This window comes from Etheostoma spectabile, chromosome 12 (assembly GCF_008692095.1).
Source record: "Etheostoma spectabile isolate EspeVRDwgs_2016 chromosome 12, UIUC_Espe_1.0, whole genome shotgun sequence".
In the NCBI taxonomy this organism is placed as follows: domain Eukaryota; kingdom Metazoa; phylum Chordata; class Actinopteri; order Perciformes; family Percidae; genus Etheostoma; species Etheostoma spectabile.
In genome coordinates this window covers 15326003-15343736 of record NC_045744.1, presented here as the reverse complement: position 1 = coordinate 15343736, position 17734 = coordinate 15326003, and the positions used below count along the sequence as shown (strand labels likewise).

Genomic DNA, 17734 nt, shown 5'->3' with positions numbered 1-17734 from the left:
GCTGCTTACAAAGAGGTAAGCAGCAATAGTAGTAGTAGTAGTAGTAGTAAAAGTAGTAGAGCATGAGCATTCAATGGAAATACATAAACTTCTCCAAACTGTACTGTACACTATAGGCCTACATACAGTACAAAGGATATTGAACCCATGGGTGTATTAAGAGAACACAGAACCTAAATAACAAAATACAGTGATGGTGCTTGAATCCACGTAGCCTGCAAACCGAAAACGTAGTTAGCTCATTCTTTACACTAAGATGACATCGGTTTTCTATTAGATATTAAATACGCATATTTATATATGAGATTAATATTTACAGGATATTTAAAGGATTAATTATCTCGGTGGCGAGACCCTTATTTTGAAATACAAACGACGGAAGTTGGAGAGGGTCAAAAGTCTCTTATGCGCTTCCGCGTTGTCAGATATCCGAACAAGTCCACACCGATAGACGAGTTTCACATTTAAAATACGACTCGGCAGTAAGGGTACGTTCATACTGATTATAGCCATCACTCTGTCTTGAATCTCATGAAAAGCATTCTTCTTCTTATGTTCTGATTGAATTGAACGCAGTTCTGTGGACAACAGCTACCGTAAACGTCCCAGGATAGTCTAATTTACCTAACACCTAATTTAGCTGACGTTACGTTAGCTTGCTAATGTTAGCTTACTCACTCGTTATGGTTTTGAAGGAGCCGATACTTTTGTTTTTACTCTGTCAGCGGACATGTTATCTTTTAGACTCAGAATACACAGAGTTGACAATCAAATGTAAATCACAGGATGTGGCTGCTGTTTACTGAATGCTCTGTTTCTCAAGAATATTTGGTTTTGTTTGCTTTGTTTTGACAGGTGCGTCCCCGCGCGACCAGGCAAGAAAACAAAGGCAGGACAGTGGTGTAATGCCAGCTGACGCCCCTTGCTGCTGAGCTGCTGACTGTCACCGCCATCATCATCATCATCCTCATCCTCATCATGCCTGTGGGCGACAACCCTCACCTGCTGCTCGGCAGGATCCGCTTCCTGAACAGGTGCATTGAATGTTTCAAGAGGAGTGAGCCGTTGCCGGAGTGTCTGTGTTATGTCCCCAACGAGGTGTGCTATAAAGTCTGCAAGGATTCATCGTCCGCCTCCTCTGGGTCCATCGGAGCATCTACAGCAGGAGCCACTGTTGGTAAAACACTCGTCTCCGTCTTTGAGAGTCCATACCAGACTCCACCCATTAAGAAATTGTGCAAGTACAACATTGAACCAAAGAAAGGGACTTGTATCCGGACAACAGGGGAGGAATACTGCAACAGCCAGGGCCTGTGGGTCAAAATCAATAAGGTAAGCTTCTGTCTCCCTGTGTCAGGATGCAGTTACTGAACCAGATCCATTAAACTACTGCAACCTGTCCAATTCTGCTGTAAGACCTGCCATAACTCTACTTTACTAAATGCACTACAGACCAGCTTGGATCTTTCTGTGTCGCGTTTGCGTGTTGTCCTCCTGCCCGGGTTTCTTCTACAGTCTCCTCTCGTTGGAGTCTCCTCCAAGATATTTGTTGTTATAGACAATAGCTGGATGGATGGATAGATATTCATAACACTTAAAAAAATAAAATGCAGGACTACTTTGGTAACGTGACAATTATGAGCTGCTTCAAATGTAACTGATTTAGATTCTCTCATCCTCTTTTTTCTACACATGATGTTTGACATTGCAGTCACGGAGCTACTTTTGTCTTTTGTGTCTTGCTTAAGGACAACACTATGTGTCCCTATTATACTAGGATAGTTTTATTATCTGTTAAGTCAGTTTGATGATTTTAGTGGTAATACGCATGTTGACATAATGATCCTTTTCTGTGTCCAGGAGCAGCTGGAGGAGCACCGTCTGGGCCAGGAGTTGGAGGAAGGCTGGATCCTGGTGTGTAAACACACAGAGGGAGGCGACAGGCTGGTGCCGGTGGAATCACCAGAGACCATCAGCAGACAACAGCAGCTCTTTGGCTACAACCACAAGCCCTGCAACAGGTGGGAGCAGGTGGTGAGTGTGGAGAACGCGCTTTACGTCGGCTCCAAACCCAAAATTGCTGAGTGTGATGATGCTGCCGTCCAGAAGCTAAGGTGAGCATGTTTGTTATAAATCAGATTAGAGAGTCAAGGCTTTTCTGGGTTGAGTTAGGAGTGCAGCAGATTGTCAAATTAAGCTGTTTTTTCCTCAAATCTTCAAGGTATGTTCCCCCCACCTGGGTATATGAATGTGACGAGGACTTGGTGCACTACTTCTATGACCACATAGGGAAAGAGGATGAAAACCTGGGAAGTGTGAAGCAGTGCGTGACCAGCATCGATGTTTCTTCATCTTCGGTGAGTCACATACACTCACGTATTTTTATTTCTTTGTTTTTCCTCTTCCAAAGAGTCTGGACAGTCAGTCATTTCAAAAGAAATACAGGGTTTTAGTTGGCATTATGGAAATTTGGAATCTGCAGCTGTGTAGACTTTTGAGTAAAGAGACAAAGCTATTAGAATAAAGTTTTATGACTATTAAAGGCAAGCAAGCAAGCATTCTTTTTGTTCGTCTTCTGTTTTTTTACCCTGATAGTATCACATATTTCACAGAAGTAGTACATAAAGAGTGTTACACTGAGTCCCTGTTAAAACATGTAATTACAAGTCAGTCAGTCAATTGTTTTACCCATTAAATTACTTTGATATTTGCTGACAGGAGGACCCCACCGGAGGGGCAAGCTGTCTGACAGATGGCGATGTTGAAACTTTCTGGGAGAGTGACGGCATGCAGGGACAACACTGGATCCGCCTACACATGAAGAGAGGCACTGTGGTCAAGTAAGGAAGCTGCTAAGCAACAAAGTGTTCCAATGTTATTCCTTGTAATGCAAATCCGGAACTTACTGTATTTGTATCAGTCATTTCTTGATGTCATTTACTTATTTCAATTTGTATTTGGGATATTTTGATTATATTCTACTACAATACTACTACTACTTCTATTAGGAAGTGACTCTCTGGGCAGACACTCACTCACGTATTCACACAGTCAGTTTTTGACAGGATGCTGAACTGAGCTGAAAATAGACCAGACTACATTCACACAATCTCAGTTCTTTCTCTAAAGACACATGTTGGATCTAACTTTTGTTTAGTTACTCAGCGATACCACCTAAATTTGGCTGTACTAAAATGGGAATAATTTATGGTGTTACATCCATGACGTATTATATCATGCTCCTCTCATATGAACTTTGATCTTGTCGATATGTGGACATGACCTTATTGTGTATAGCATGCTTCTCTTTGCTCTCCAGTAAGCTGATATTGACGGTGGACTCTACGGACGACAACTACATGCCCAAGCGAATCACAGTGTTTGGAGGAGAGGGAGACAACCTGAAGAAGCTGAGTGATGTCACTATAGACGAGTGAGCCTTTTTAAATGGATTTTGTCAACATATTTTAATTTATGTGTTGGTTTGTAAAATCAGAATGACCCACACATTGACTATAGTCGAGGAAATCCTATGATAATCAACTACCTTTGATATTATTTTGTGCAATAAATGAATTATCATAATAAATATCTGATGTTTAACAGAAGGCCAGTATCTACTATAACATCAATATATTGTTCTAGCCCTGTTAATAATGTGATGCTCTGCAGAAGAATCTGTATTTTCTCTTGATAAAAGCAGCAAAATAAAAGATAAGGCTATTTTTAGTGTAATTTGTAATTTTGAAGCATATGTGCCTGTCACGCCAGGCCAATAAATCTGTAGCAAGTTGACAAATACCATGAATAAACATATTTCATGGTTTGTTTGACTACAATTGCTATGAGACACCTGCTTTTTTTTGCCTCTAGCAACCTAATTGGAGAAGTATGTGTGCTGGAGGATATGACATCTCACCTGCCTGTGATTGAGGTTCGGATTGAGGAATGTAGAGGTAAGGCTTTTTTTTTACATGTTTCTGTGTTTATTTAACCAGATATTTCCTTCCATTGTAAACACTTCAACTGGCTTTGTGTGGTTCCGTAGCGGCAAAAGCTGCTCTAGTGATGACAATGTTTTTGGCTCTACAGATGAGGGGATAGACGTCCGGATCCGAGGCTTGAAGATCAAGTCGTCTTGTGAAAGAGACCTGGGTCTGAACGCTGATGTTTTCTTGTCCTCTAACCTGGTGCGCTACCCCCGTCTGCAGGGCAACACGCCAGACGTCCTGTACCGCAGAGCACTAATCATCCAGAGGTATCTTTCATCTTTCTGCCAGGTTCTTCCAGCCATAGCAAATACCATAAAGTTAAATATTTATCACCCCGTTGTGGTGCTTTTTAGTGGACTGATGTCCAGTTCATGTTCAAAAAGTAAAAAAAAAATTCCAGAAATACACCTCAGATGCATTACTCTGGTTGTCCTTATTGCTTGTAAGCATTAAGCATTTCTCAGTGTTTTTGTTGGTTCTTTTCTTCTGTCTCACTCTCTGCAGGTTCATCTGTCTCCTGGACAGTGTGCTTCCTCACTTGGTACCGGCCTGGGACTATAGTCTGGGCACCTTTAACCAGATCAAAGTGAGTCATCATGAAGCTTTTAATATAAACAAAACTAATACTGAATAAGTAGCAATAAGCCCCAAATTGTTGTTCTTACCAGATTTTTAGTAAAGACACAAAACAGAAACACCCTGGGTGGCTTTTACTAAATGGCAGTTAAAGTGCCCATATTATGGAAAAATCCCTTTTCTGTTATTTTGTGCCTCTGGTGCTCCCACACACACACAAACTTGGAAAAGAAAATCCAATCTATCCATGCTGTTTTGAGTAAGATACATGTTTCTGAATGTCCTCTGCATTCAGTCTCTGGGTGAGCTGTTCAAAATCTGCACGGCTTTCTACGTTGCTAGCCGAGACAAGGCGGCTAACCGTAGCACACGCTAGCGCTTCATGTTAGCTCGTTCTCAATGGCAAAACACACTCTAGTTCACCATAATTTACAAAAGAACTACTTCCATGTCCCTTTTCTGCAGGTATTCCACAAGTGCACCTCATTTAGAAGAAGTCTCCCAGCTAATCCTGCCTTGTACTGACCAAAGTTGGAGAAAGAGTTATCTATCTGATGTGATCTTACCGAGCTACTGAGCATGTGCGACTCACAACAAAGATAGTAAAGAAGTGAGATGTCTCATTCTGTAGCTAAAACAGAGACCTAAACACACAGGGTGAAAAGAGATGCAGCAATGTGCAGTACAACAAAAATATGGTGTTTTTTGAAAAGGACACCATGTAAACCTATTCTGGTACAACCTCAAAATGCAATTATGAACCTGAAAATGAGCATAATATGGGCACTTAAACAGTGTTTTAAAAAGGGCTCAGAGATCAAAAATAAAAGTTTCATTGAAAATCATTGAGAACCTTTCAAAACACAAAGTGTCACAATCACGGTAGAATTTATTATTCCTTTATCTCTCCATATACAGTATTTGGTATAGCGTGGAGCCACATTGCATTTCTTTAGTGCTGCAGTGTACACAATAAAGAACAATCACTGAAAAGATTAAAAAAAACGGTGCAAGCAACATGTTTTATAGTTTCAGGAGCTTGAAGACAAAGAAATTTCTCACTATTATTTAATACTTTCCCACCCACACTTGTTGATTTCCCTTCATCATGTGTCTTAACAAACTGTCTGTCTCTCTCTCTCTCAATCTATTTACTTTTGTGTCTGCACCCTCTAGAGTATAAAGCAGTTCCTGCTGCTGTCCAAACGCCGCTCAGCCCTCATCACACAGTGCCTGAAGGACTCAGAGACCAATAAGCCAAACTTCATGCCCCGACTCTACATCAACAGACGTCTGGCCATGGAGCACAGAGACAACCCCTCTCTGGACGCCAGCTGCAAGAACGCTGTGTTCAATCAGGTATAAATCTTTCAGAGTGGTGGTGACACCTCTTCCTTCTGTGAGATAAGACATATTTATACAAAAAGGAGTGTTTGGGGATTCTGCTTTGGAGAAACTTGACTCAGTTTTCAACGGTAGCAGTTTACTATTGCTTTATGATTTTCATTTTGTCATTGCAGGTGTATGAAGGCCTCAAGCCATCAGACAAATTTGAGAAGACTTTGGATTATAGGTTTGGATTTTAAGGCTTGCATCTCTGTCAGATGTTTTTTTGCCTGAATATGACTGAAACATCTTGTCTCTTGGTTTGTCAGATGGCCCGCTCGGTATGACCAGTGGTGGGAATGTAAGTTCATTGCAGAGGGAATCATCGACCAGGGCGGTGGATTTCGGGACAGCCTGGCTGACATGTCTGAGGAGCTTTGCCCCAGCTCAGCCGAGTGTCCCATGCCTCTGCCATTCTTCAGCCGTACATCCAACCAGGTAATCACTCACCAGTACTGCCTGCACGCAGTAAAGATTTGACTGGATAATGTTCTCATTGGTTGTTTTTTCTTTATCTGCTGGTCTCTCAGGGCTCCTTAGAGGCCAGAGATTACTACGTCCCCAATCCATCCTGTAAAGAGTTCCACAAGTATGAGTGGATAGGTCAGCTCATGGGAGCTGCTCTCAGAGGAAAAGACTTCTTGGTGAGTGATGTTCACTCTCCACCACATGGACATTGTTAACATCACTAAAAAGTAGGAATGGGTGGATGTAGAAACTTGGTTTTCTGGTTTCTTCTGTGTCTAACCCTTCAGGTCTTGGCTCTGCCCGGGCTGGTGTGGAAGCAGCTGACTGGGGAGGCTGTCAGCTGGAGTAAGGACTTCCCAGCTGTAGATTCTGTGCTGGTGAGGATATTCAAGTTATTACATCTACTTAACATGTAATGTAATATAAGTTTACAGCTCTGCAGACTAAGTTTTCATACATGTATTTCATACACTTTGAATCAAAAACATTTTTGGTAGAATAAATTACATTTTTAATATTTTATATAAAACTTTTTACTATCATTTGCATTTCTACTTAGTTCCTAATCAACTGCACAGATTTCAATTTGCTTCACTAATTTACTAGTGGTCTGGCGTGTCCACATATCTATATTTTCCTAGTGGTTACCTCAAGTAAAATGTTTGATGTGTTTTAAGGTGAACCTGCTGGAGGCCATAGAGAACATGGACCAGGAGACGTATGAGTTCAGGTTTGGTGACGAGCTGGTGTACACCAGCCTGCTGAGCGACGGCCAGATGGTGGAGCTCATTCCCGGCGGCAGTAATGTGGCCGTTCGTTACGAGGACCGCAGCGAGTTTGTCCGGCTGGTGCAGAAGGCTCGGCTAGAGGAGAGCAGGCAGCAGGTGGGACTGCCTTTCTAACATTGCTACTACAAGTGTGGATAGCTTTTATTCTTCGGTGTGTGCGTATAGAGTTGAGTTGCTAAAGTGTTCAAGTGTGTGCATGTGGCTCATTGTTTGTATGTGTGTTGCAGATTGCAGCCATGCAGGCGGGGCTGCTAAAGGTGGTTCCTCAGGCGGTGCTGGACCTGCTCACCTGGCAGGAAGTAGAGAAGAAAGTGTGTGGAGACCCAGAGATCAGTGTGGAGGCCCTGAAACGACTCAGTGAGTGTCTTTGACAGTAAACACATTTCTGTACTGGTTAAAGAGATGACACTTTGTTTGTTTTTAGTCATGGTAGCTGATGATGATGATGATGATGATGATGATGATGATACTCTTTTAAACTTTAAATATAGCACCATTATTAGCTCAAAATTTCACTTTGTCCAATACTTTGGTTTGTAAACATGCCTGCAAAACTAAAGAAATTCCCATCTTTGTGTTAATTGCTAATTAGAAAATCTAGCATGCTAACATGCTACACATGATGAACATTACAGTTCACCTGCTAAGCATTAGCATGCTAACATGCTCACAAAAAAAAGTTAGAATAATTCTGGATTTATTACGACCTAAGTCTTATTGTCATTGTTTTGGCCATTGATTCAATCAGTTACAATAACAATGTAATTGCTAAGCCAAGCTGTAAATTAAGTGAGGGAAAAGCTCCGTAGGTGTTTGATTGAAATATTGTAGTAATGAGTCTACATGATTTGAATGCATCAGTGTTGTTTCTATCTCCCCGCCAGCACGCTATGAGGACCTGGAACAAAGTGACGTTAGAGTGCAATACTTATGGGAAGCACTGACGAACTTCACCAATGGTCAGTTCGCTGTATCTGTCAACATTTTACAGACTATGTCTATCGTAGTGAATGTCTTTTACCACATGGCATATGCACTGTGTATTTTGTTTGAAGTCTGACAAGTGTTTTGGTATGTTTTGCGTTGAAAATAATCAACAATTTTGTTTTCAGAGGATCGCAGCAGGTTTCTGAGGTTTGTGACTGGTAGAAGTCGTCTACCTGCGCCTATCTACGTCTTTCCTGACAAACAAGGGTGAGTGCAAGTTCATCCCTAAAAGAAATTACAGAAAAGTTACAATTTGATGGAAAACGTATAATGGAACATGCTGTTAATTTTTTCTGTTTCCTGGTTTAGCGCTGAAACGACTGATGCACTTCCACAGTCCTCCACGTGTTCCAGCACTCTTTATTTACCCAACTACCCAAGGTATACCAACCTTCTGTTTTGTACAAAGTGCATGCAGAATCTGTTACTTGTGTTTAAAATGTACCGTATGCATTGCCTGATTGCACTTGTTTTATGGTGCTATAGCAAGATAAGTTAAATATCCTGAATATGAACCTTTCTTAAAGAGACAGTTCACCCTAAAATCAAAAATACATATTTTTTCTCTTACCTTTAGTGCTATAGTTTAGATTTTTGTGGTGTGAGTTGCACAGTGTTGGCCATGTCAACCATAGAGGTGTCTGCCTTCTCTCCAATATATTGGAACTAGATGGTACTTGGCTTGTGGTGCTCTTAGTGCCTGAAAACACACAGTAAGCGTGTCAAAGTTTTAAGGCAAAACTTTTTTTAACAACATTGCTAAGTGACTATTTTGTACCTTGCTTCATTGTCTATTTAACTCTAAATGGGACCATCTTTTAGAAAATAAACATCATGCTGTATTATGGAAGACTTGAAACAATTTTCTCGGGTAATAAGTCAAGTTGCCGTTAGAAAGAATGCAAGTTTAAGGCACTTCCACATTGTCTTCAGTTTTCTGGCCTGAAGGTTGCTGCTTAGGCGTACTTATGGATAGGCTTGTGCTCATGACAGCGTGAGACGTGAACAATAATGGCATTCCCCTTGACTGAGCTTAAGGACTAGCTAGCTCAGGTGAGCTAGGAGCATCTGTTAGCTTCAGTTACAGTTCTGCTGAGGAGGACAAGCCTCTACTTCATGAGTATGCTTGCTGCTCGGCAGTGATACATTTGGTGGGCGTAGTTCGTTAGAAAGAAAATAGTTTCTCACAACAAGGTCTGTGGGTTATCTTGAGTAACCGGGTCATGATTTCTGGAAATTTTTGCTGTTGAGTTTTTCAAATGTATCACTTGTTCCTTTGAGCCCTGAAAGCCAAGTGCCATCTCGTTCCATTATATTGGAGAGAAGGCCCACGTCTCCATGGTCGATATTCACTTGGCAATTCACAGCAATACAGATAGAAAAAGTATAGAAAAAAGGAAATGCAAGGCACTGTTCTTCAAAATGATTTAAAAAGCCTTTATTCTACTGGTTAAAGTAACAAGTAAAAAAAGGCTTTTTAAATAATTTTGGAGAAGAGTGCCTTGGATTTTCTGTTTCCCGACCCCAAAGAGCACCTTCAATCGTCTGACTGAACTTTCTGAGCACCCTAGACGTTTTTGTCTTGCCAAGAGGAAAAGTATATATTTTAGATTTGAGAGTTAACTGTCCCTTTTAAAACTGCTTTTCATTTACAGCCATGTTGTAATGTTTGCCTCCCATCTTTTCCTCTCCTCTTGTTCGTTCTGTCCTGCAGTGCAAAGGTCTGTGAGGAGAAGCTGCGTTATGCTGCTTACAACTGTGTGGCCATCGATACTGACATGAGCCCCTGGGAAGAGTGATCTCTTTGCTGCTTCCCTGATCAAACCCTTTACAAATCACTGTTGAATGCAGAGAAAACTTGCCATGTTAATAACCATATCTACACAACTGCCACTTAATCCTTGCTGTATATAATAAAGATGGAAACACAGACTTGGCTTTGGGTTATTTATTATTTTTCGAAAGAAAAATGAAATTGATTGTTTTGTTTGTAAATACAATACAATTTTTTTTACAAATTATGGCAATGAAAACATTGATTCATCGTCCGCCTCCTCTGGGTCCACCGGAGCATCTACAGCAGGAGCCACTGTTGGTAAAACACTCGTCTCCGTCTTTGAGAGTCCATACCAGACTCCACCCATTAAGAAATTGTGCAAGTACAACATTGAACCAAAGAAAGGGACTTGTATCCGGACAACTGGGGAGGAATACTGCAACAGCCAGGGCCTGTGGGTCAAAATCAATAAGGTAAGCTTCTGTCTCCCTGTGTCAGGATGCAGTCACTGAACCAGATCCATTAAACTACTGCAACCTGTCCAATTCTGCTGTAAGACCTGCCATAACTCTACTTTACTAAATACACTACCTTACATTCATTTAGTATTCAAACCAATGGGTGTCTCGTATGAACGACCAGGGTTATTTGAAAGTCTGCAATAGTTAGGGAAAACAATTTTTAAATTGTACAAAATGTCATGGTCTTTTGTATCTTTTTTTTTTAAGTGGTACAGATATGTCAGTATGGATGGAAATTGTGAACACTTGCAGGACGAAGAAGTTTAAAACATTACAAATATGAGCAGGTTCAAAGGCAACTGGTTCATACTCCATTCTCTTTTCTTTACACATTAAGTTACAGTATATTCACGTTTTGCACTAAATAAGGATGCCATTTTCAAGCTACAGTCCACATTTAAGCAGATTTTTTAAGTGTGACACTGAAAGTTCCAGTTTGCAGTAGGCTATTTTGCTCAACGAACAACTAGAAGAACCATATGCTTTACAATTTGCCATTCACTCACGCACAAACTAAGAGCAAAGACCGTTTACACATGTAGGCAGAATTGACTCTTAAATCCTTTTGTGTCTTTTTTGTGTGTCTTCTTCTTTCTTTTTTTACGTAACTCACACACTGTCAGTGGCGTAGCTACCATGTTCAGTTCAATTTATTCACAAAAGTTAATTGACAAGTACAATCATGAGACGTAATGCATATATGTGAAATGGGAAACTCTGGTAAGCTAGGTGGATGCAAGATAAGGGCCTGATCAGAAGAAATTGGTGTTCTTATTGTCTTGCTTAAGGACAACACTACGTGTCCCTATTACACTAGGAGTGTTTTTTTTTTATCTGTCACTTCCGTTTGGATGATATTAAATGTGGTGGGAATATGCATGTTGACATAATGATCCATGTCTGTGTCCAGGAGCAGCTGGAGGAGCACCGTCTGGGCCAGGAGTTGGAGGAAGGCTGGATCCTGGTGTGTAAACACACAGAGGGAGGCGACAGGCTGGTGCCGGTGGAATCACCAGAGACCATCAGCAGACAACAGCAGCTCTTCGGCTACGACCACAAGCCCTGCAACAGGTGGGAGCAGGTGGTGAGTGTGGAGAACGCGCTTTACGTCGGCTCCAAACCCAAAATTGCTGAGTGTGATGATGCTGCCGTCCAGAAGCTAAGGTGAGCATGTTTGTTATAAATCAGATTAGAGAGTCAAGGCTTTTCTGGGTTGAGTTAGGAGTGCAGCAGATTGTCAAATTAAGCTGTTTTTTCCTCAAATCTTCAAGGTATGTTCCCCCCACCTGGGTATATGAATGTGACGAGGACTTGGTGCGCTACTTTCATAACCACATAGAGAAGGAGGACGAGATCCTGGGGAGTTTTGAAGCAGTGCGTGACCAGCATCGATGAGTGCAAATAATAGGGGGGAAAGGGGGCAACTCTGCCTTGTACCCCGTTGTAAGGGAAAATACACTGATCTGAGGAAATTGGTTTGGACCGACGCAAGTGGGGAGGAGTATAATAATTTAGTCCATGAAATACATTTTTCACTAAATCTAAATATCTGGAGAGCAGAGAAAAGAAAGTTGACCCAATCAAAAGCCTTTTTGGCATCTAGCAGGAGGAGGACTTCTGGAAATTGTAAGGACTTGTTCAAGGACAATATTATATTATAAAGTCTACAAACATTAGAAAACAAAAACCTGTTTTTTATGAAGCCGATTTGATCTGGTAAGACGACTGTAGTCATAACTATTTCAAGGCGAGAAGCAAGTACAGCCACACCTATACAGGAAGACACAGAGCCGGCTGTACTTCCTGAGGAGACTGCGATCTTTTAACATCTGCAGCAAACTGCTGTGGATGTTTTCCCAGTCTGTGGTCACCAGTGTCCTCTTCTACACTGTGGTGTGCTGGGGGGGGCAGCATATCAAAGAAGGACACCCACAGGCTGGATAAACTGATCAGACGGGCCGGCTCTGTGGTCGACATAAAGTTGGACCCACTGGTGACAGTGGCAGAGAGGAGGACACTCGACAAACTGCTGGACATTACTGACAATGCCAGCCACCCCCTGCACACCGTCATCAGCACCCAGAGGAGCCTTTTCAGTGGAAGGCTGCTCCTTAGGACCAGCAGACTCAAGGACTCCTTTGTCCCTCATGCCATCAGACTGTACAACTCCTCACTCGGGGGGAAAGAGGAAATAGGGCAGAGAGGACAATAAATACATACATAAATACATACATACATACATACACACCTGGACTTACACTTTTGACTGATAATTTAGGGTTAATGTCCTTTTACAGCCAAATGTTCTTATTGTTATTGTTATTATTATTAATATTACTGTTATTTTTGTTATCTCTATACTGTCTTCCATACTGTATTTCTTGCTAAAATGGATGCTGGAAATTTCAATTTCCAAAACGATTATTAAAGAGAAGTCTAAGTATGTTAGCTAACAATTTTGGATGGATATTTAAAAGACTGATTGGCCTGTACGAACCTGGGTCCAGCGGGTCCTTCCCCCCCTTCAACAGAAGGGAAATTGTGGCCTGATAGAAAGTAGGGGGGAGGGTGTTAGACTCATAAGCTTCATTGAGAGCATCAAGCGATAAGGGTGAAAGCGACTTTGAAAATTTCTTAGAAATCTGCTGTAAAACAGTCAGGTCTTGGCGCTTTGGAACTCTGCATATTTTTTATCATTTTTAATTCTTCTAGAGATATGGCTCATCAAGACAATTGTATCCTCTGGATCTATTGTTGGAATGTTCAATTTATTTGTGAAAGCATTGATTGCAACAGGATTCCCCTCTGATTCTGAAAAGTAAAGGCGAGAATAAAACAATTTGAATTCATTGTTGATTTCATCCTGTTGTGTTGTGGTTTGTCCAGATGATGTACTCATTTCTGTTGTCAACCTGTTTGTGATTGTAATCTGATGGGCCAGCAGTCATCCCTCTCCCTGTTCATAAGATCTATGTTTAGCTTGCAATAGCGAGGAGATCAAATTTAGTTTGGAGGGGTAATCTCTTATTGTACAAGTCTGGGGTGGGACAGACAGAGTATTGACGATCTATTTCTAAAATCTGGTCTGTAATTTCAGACAGATTTTTCATTCGTTCCCGATTAGTTGTGTTAAAAAGAAATAATTTGGCCTCGGATATAAGCTTTTAGGGCTTCCCCAAAGGGTGCTTTTAGACACTTCATTGTTTATGAATTATATTATTAATTAAATTAAAAGGTGAATGTAACTATGCATTTAATATTTATATTTCCATATAGTTAATATTGCCAAATAAAATTATAATTCAATAAGTTTTCACTGAAATTACAAATAAAAATAATATTAAACAGAATATAAAATCATATGTTAGATTCCTTGTGTCGTTTAAAATAGAAAGAAAGCTAGAAGCATACAAATATGAGTGAAATTCTTTACAAAAATAGGAATCATAGAAACTATCGCATGTGTATTTCCTTTTTTCTCAGAAGAAGAAAATACCGTTCACTTTTGCGTAGATTCTCGCGAGAACACGTAGCTTCAAACCTCCCCATGAGCCTTTGCGGTTCCTCTTTCTAGCCGGCGCCTGAGAATGGGTACGTGTTTTCATGCTCGGGTCGAAGGGAGAATCCTTGTCCATCTGATGTTTAAACGAAGAAATATGTCGATAATGGTTTGCTATATTGATGCTAAATGTTTTCTCAGTATATGTATCTTAAACTGGTTTGTATACAGTCATCTTTTTGTATTTTAATGAGTTATTTGAAAAGGATGCTATGCGCTCCAAGATGGCTGCTTTCATTTGCTATGTAGTTAGCGTCTACTGCTTAAGTGTGCGTTAAAACAGCATACCTTTGCTCTTTGGGATACTTAATAATTTTTACGCAGGTTTAGGTGTTGTGTACTCAACGTGTTCGCCGTTCAAGAAGTAGTTTGGAGATTTCTTGAGAGCGCCAGACAAATGGAGAAATAATGTTAGCATTAGCTAGCGGGATGGTCGCGATCAGGTCACGCTGCTGCCCTAAAACACTTCAGGGAATACTAAGAATAATTTAGTTGAAGGTAGTGTTTCGAACATATTAAGTGTTAAAGTTATGTCTATCAGTAGCTTTGTTAATGCTTTAGCTTGGACTCGAGGTAGCTACATGTTGGGCAACAGTGGCTATAAAATCAAGAAAGTAGTAGGTTAGCTAACGTTATTGGGATTAGCTTGTTGTCATGCTGTGATAGTAGTTGCATGTGCAAGGACAGTTCGAAGCAAGGCGTGCATTATATGAGCTATTCAGTCCTGTAGGACATCAAACTCCTGTGCCAAATTGTCCTAATTCCACTTTAGCATGGTCTTAGGAAAACTAAAAACTAAAACATGCAGGCCCATTAGCCATGAAGGGAGTTTACTGTTGCTTGAGCGATGTGATGAAACTCTTAAAGCGGAATCCAAATTAAAACTGCGGACAACCTCTACCTTGGAGAACTGATTGCTCAAGCACAGGACATGTTTTTGCAGTGAATGTGCTGTACGTTGTCCAGCGACCTAAGTCAGGTTCTACTTTTTTATTTCTTAAATTCAGGTATCTCAAGGGATAACTGGCATAAACGCCGCAAGACCGGCGGTAAACGCAAGCCCTACCACAAGAAAAGGAAGTATGAGCTTGGGCGACCTCCTGCAAACACAAAAGTAAGTAAATCCACTGGTTACTTGTTACTAAAATGGACTTGGGATGATGTATCGTGGGTGATGAAAACGTGACCTTAGGTATGTCTTTTTTTGAGCCGTTTTGGTTCAAAGCTTTTGACTTACCAATGTTAGGACTTGTCATAGTTACACTGACACGCTTCAATACTTAGTACTACATAGTACTGTTACCATAAATTACCACCATGCAACCAGAATTATAAAAAATAAACCTGTCTATTTCTTCAGATTGGCCCTCGTCGTATCCATACAGTGAGGGTCCGTGGTGGTAACAAGAAGTATCGTGCTCTGAGGCTGGATGTTGGTAACTTCTCCTGGGGCTCTGAGTGTAAGTTTTAGTTAAATGTGCACTTCTATTGCATTGGGCTTGATGGGTTTGATATGTATCTTTCCATGATGATAACTTTGTCCAGTTCTGCTACTGAATGCAAGTGGTGATAACAAAGACACCTGAGAAAGATTGATTTGATCTAGTCACTTTTGGTTGACAAATGAAATGGGCTTGGGAAATTTTACTCTTGCTAACGTCTCTTGATTTTGTACACACAGGCTGTACACGTAAAACCAGGATCATTGATGTGGTCTACAATGCCTCCAACAACGAGCTGGTCAGAACCAAGACCCTGGTGAAGAACTGCATCGTCCTTGTTGACAGCCTTCCCTACAGGCAGTGGTATGAGGCCCACTTTGCCACTCCTCTGGGACGCAAGAAGGGAGCCAAGCTGGTATGTGGGGAAAATGCAATTCTCTATCTAGTGGTGAAGTATAGCTGTGGCACACAAATTTTTGTCTTGGCATTGTTTGTATAAACTCGATGGTACTGCCATCACAGCCAAAAGGTTAAAATGGTGAAAGTAAAATCAAAGACAAGTCTTTGGTGAAAATGTGTATAGAATGCATCTTGGGTCTATGTGTGGGCTGTCTGATCTGGTGTATGTGGGTCACTAAAGGTAATTCTTTCCATAGTACCTGTGTAGTGTTCTATTTGATGCACATCTTTCCATGAAGATAACTTTGTCCAGTTCTGCTACTGAATGAAAGTGGTGATAATGACGACTCTGAGAAAGACCTGTTACTACACTGCTGTCCTCTGCAGTGATTACCTGGTGTTGCCCAGAAGTTAGTATTGTGTCCATTAAATAAACTTCAATTTCCCCTTGTTTAGACTCCTGAGGAGGAAGAGGTTCTGAACAAGAAGAGGTCAAAGAAGACCCAGAAGAAGTATGACGACCGTAAAAAGACAGCCAAGATCAGCACCCTCTTAGAAGAGCAGTTCCAGCAGGGAAAGCTGCTTGGTAAGTCTCAACATGTTCTACTGTAGTGTCTGTCCAGAATTGCTGTATATAATAATTTGACTTCTATTTCATCATTGATTAGCCACTTATGCACCGTTTAATCCGCCTTGCGGTTCTGTATAAAAAGTACGGACACAGTAAGGCATGGTAATACTTTGAAGGGTGTTCTCTTTATGTATAAATTTACTTGTTGACAAAATAAAATGACAACCACGGTCACTATTAAAGGTGATTCTTTCCGTGGCACCTGCATAAAGTGCTGTCTGCTCTGGTGCACGTCTTTCCATGAAGATAACTTTGTCCAGTTCTGCTTCTGAATGAAAGTGGTGATAATGACGACTCTGAGAAAGACCTGTTACCTTCACATTCACCCAATCTTAGGAATGTTTGGGAGTTAAATGTAGACTCCTTACCCCCTAAATACCTCCTGTGTTTGACTTTTTAAGCCAGACACTTGGCTGTTTCGTGGTAGACGGAGGACAGTTACTGTACTGAAATGCCTTGTGTGGATTGTATTGCAGAGTGTAGCGGGGCAATTATACACAGGTGTTGGATCAAAGGCTCTGGCTACAAAATCCTGTACACTGTTGGTCCCTTAAATTCCTCATCTTTTATGATACTTATAGTCTTATCTGACATCAAAATAACTTCAAAACTGAATTTGACATGAGATAATTGTCTTTAGTGTTCTTGTTTTGAAACTATTACTGTTTTATTTCCCCTCCTGCAGCTTGCATTGCCTCCAGACCCGGCCAGTGCGGCAGGGCAGACGGCTACATTCTGGAGGGCAAGGAGCTTGAGTTCTACCTGAGGAAGATCAAGGCCAAGAAAGGCAAATAGATGTACAGCTGTTTGATACGTCAATAAAATTTAAATGCCCCACAACTGTCTGCTGTCGCTGCTTTATGACTTTTCAATTTATTGGTGATCTGAAAGTCGATTGAGTTGAAACTCAAAGTGACTGGAGTTCCATTAGCTAGGCTTTGGGATAAAACTCCAGTATAAACAATTTCCTGTTTAGCCTGCTTGATTGTCCAGAGAACAAATGTTGAGCAACCAAATTGTGGACCTTTCTTTATAGTACACATGGCCGTAGGGACAAACGATCAGAGGCCATGCTGGCAGACCAGGCAGCGTGTACTGTAATATGAAATGCACTCGTCTGATTTCCAGTAATGAAAGACATTGAAAACTTGTCACTTTGTAGAAGTTGTGCCTTGGCACTGAACCACATTATTAAAAGTACTTATAGT

The 17734-nt window shown here is 41.0% G+C and overlaps 3 protein-coding genes, 1 long non-coding RNA gene and 4 other non-coding genes across 9 annotated transcripts; 7 read left to right on the top strand and 1 right to left on the bottom strand.

The window, feature by feature from the left end:
• The first annotated feature begins 386 nt into the window (after positions 1-386).
• LOC116699269 (E3 ubiquitin-protein ligase HECTD3) lies at positions 387-10126 on the top strand. Of its 2 annotated transcripts, none has more exons than XM_032531777.1 (20): positions 387-488; positions 856-1332; positions 1861-2114; positions 2222-2357; positions 2719-2840; positions 3320-3433; positions 3874-3956; positions 4093-4258; positions 4497-4578; positions 5745-5927; positions 6089-6141; positions 6224-6392; positions 6485-6598; positions 6710-6799; positions 7100-7306; positions 7438-7567; positions 8095-8169; positions 8323-8404; positions 8507-8578; positions 9912-10126. In XM_032531777.1, exons 2-20 carry the CDS (start codon positions 979-981, stop codon positions 9994-9996), a joined length of 2571 nt encoding a protein of 856 aa, XP_032387668.1. In that variant the 5' UTR covers positions 387-488; positions 856-978; the 3' UTR covers positions 9997-10126. The 2 variants fall into 2 exon arrangements, with proteins under 2 accessions (XP_032387668.1, XP_032387667.1); XM_032531776.1 differs by having other exon boundaries at positions 8095-8202.
• Positions 10127-10216: 90 nt separating this feature from the next.
• On the top strand, positions 10217-12014 carry LOC116699313 (E3 ubiquitin-protein ligase HECTD3-like; the record flags this gene model as incomplete). Its single annotated transcript, XM_032531836.1, has 3 exons — positions 10217-10447; positions 11406-11659; positions 11767-12014. Coding segments are annotated over 3 exons (609 nt in total), but the record flags the coding sequence as incomplete, so codon positions are not given.
• A 1979-nt stretch (positions 12015-13993) lies between these two features.
• On the top strand, positions 13994-17366 carry rps8a (ribosomal protein S8a). The gene is made up of 6 exons (XM_032531577.1): positions 13994-14086; positions 15062-15168; positions 15415-15514; positions 15736-15911; positions 16352-16481; positions 17212-17366. The coding sequence occupies exons 1-6, from the start codon at positions 14083-14085 to the stop codon at positions 17319-17321; spliced, it is 627 nt and encodes a 208-aa protein (XP_032387468.1). The 5' UTR covers positions 13994-14082; the 3' UTR covers positions 17322-17366.
• LOC116699850 (small nucleolar RNA SNORD46) lies at positions 15219-15327 on the top strand. The gene has a single exon (XR_004334527.1). It is a non-coding gene; the product is annotated as a small nucleolar RNA SNORD46 (small nucleolar RNA).
• On the top strand, positions 15575-15644 carry LOC116699858 (small nucleolar RNA SNORD38). The gene has a single exon (XR_004334535.1). It is a non-coding gene; the product is annotated as a small nucleolar RNA SNORD38 (small nucleolar RNA).
• LOC116699153 (uncharacterized) lies at positions 16075-16960 on the bottom strand. The gene is made up of 2 exons (XR_004334381.1): positions 16729-16960; positions 16075-16155 (listed from the first exon to the last, which is right to left on the bottom strand). It is a non-coding gene; the product is annotated as an uncharacterized LOC116699153 (long non-coding RNA).
• LOC116699857 (small nucleolar RNA SNORD38) lies at positions 16184-16252 on the top strand. The gene has a single exon (XR_004334534.1). It is a non-coding gene; the product is annotated as a small nucleolar RNA SNORD38 (small nucleolar RNA).
• On the top strand, positions 16762-16830 carry LOC116699859 (small nucleolar RNA SNORD38). Its single transcript, XR_004334536.1, has one exon. It is a non-coding gene; the product is annotated as a small nucleolar RNA SNORD38 (small nucleolar RNA).
• Positions 17367-17734: the final 368 nt, after the last annotated feature.

Excerpts from the sequence above, each read along its gene's own strand:
- rps8a (XM_032531577.1), top strand. Across the intron at positions 15,169-15,414 it reads GACCTCCTGCAAACACAAAA|ATTGGCCCTCGTCGTATCCA; the intron begins GTAAGTAAATCC and ends CTATTTCTTCAG. Across the intron at positions 15,515-15,735 it reads CTTCTCCTGGGGCTCTGAGT|GCTGTACACGTAAAACCAGG; the intron begins GTAAGTTTTAGT and ends TTGTACACACAG.
- LOC116699269 (XM_032531776.1), top strand. The coding sequence starts at position 979 with ATGCCTGTGGGCGACAACCCTCACCTGCTGCTCGGCAGGATCCGCTTC. Across the intron at positions 4,259-4,496 it reads AGAGCACTAATCATCCAGAG|GTTCATCTGTCTCCTGGACA; the intron begins GTATCTTTCATC and ends CACTCTCTGCAG. Across the intron at positions 6,599-6,709 it reads TCAGAGGAAAAGACTTCTTG|GTCTTGGCTCTGCCCGGGCT; the intron begins GTGAGTGATGTT and ends CTAACCCTTCAG.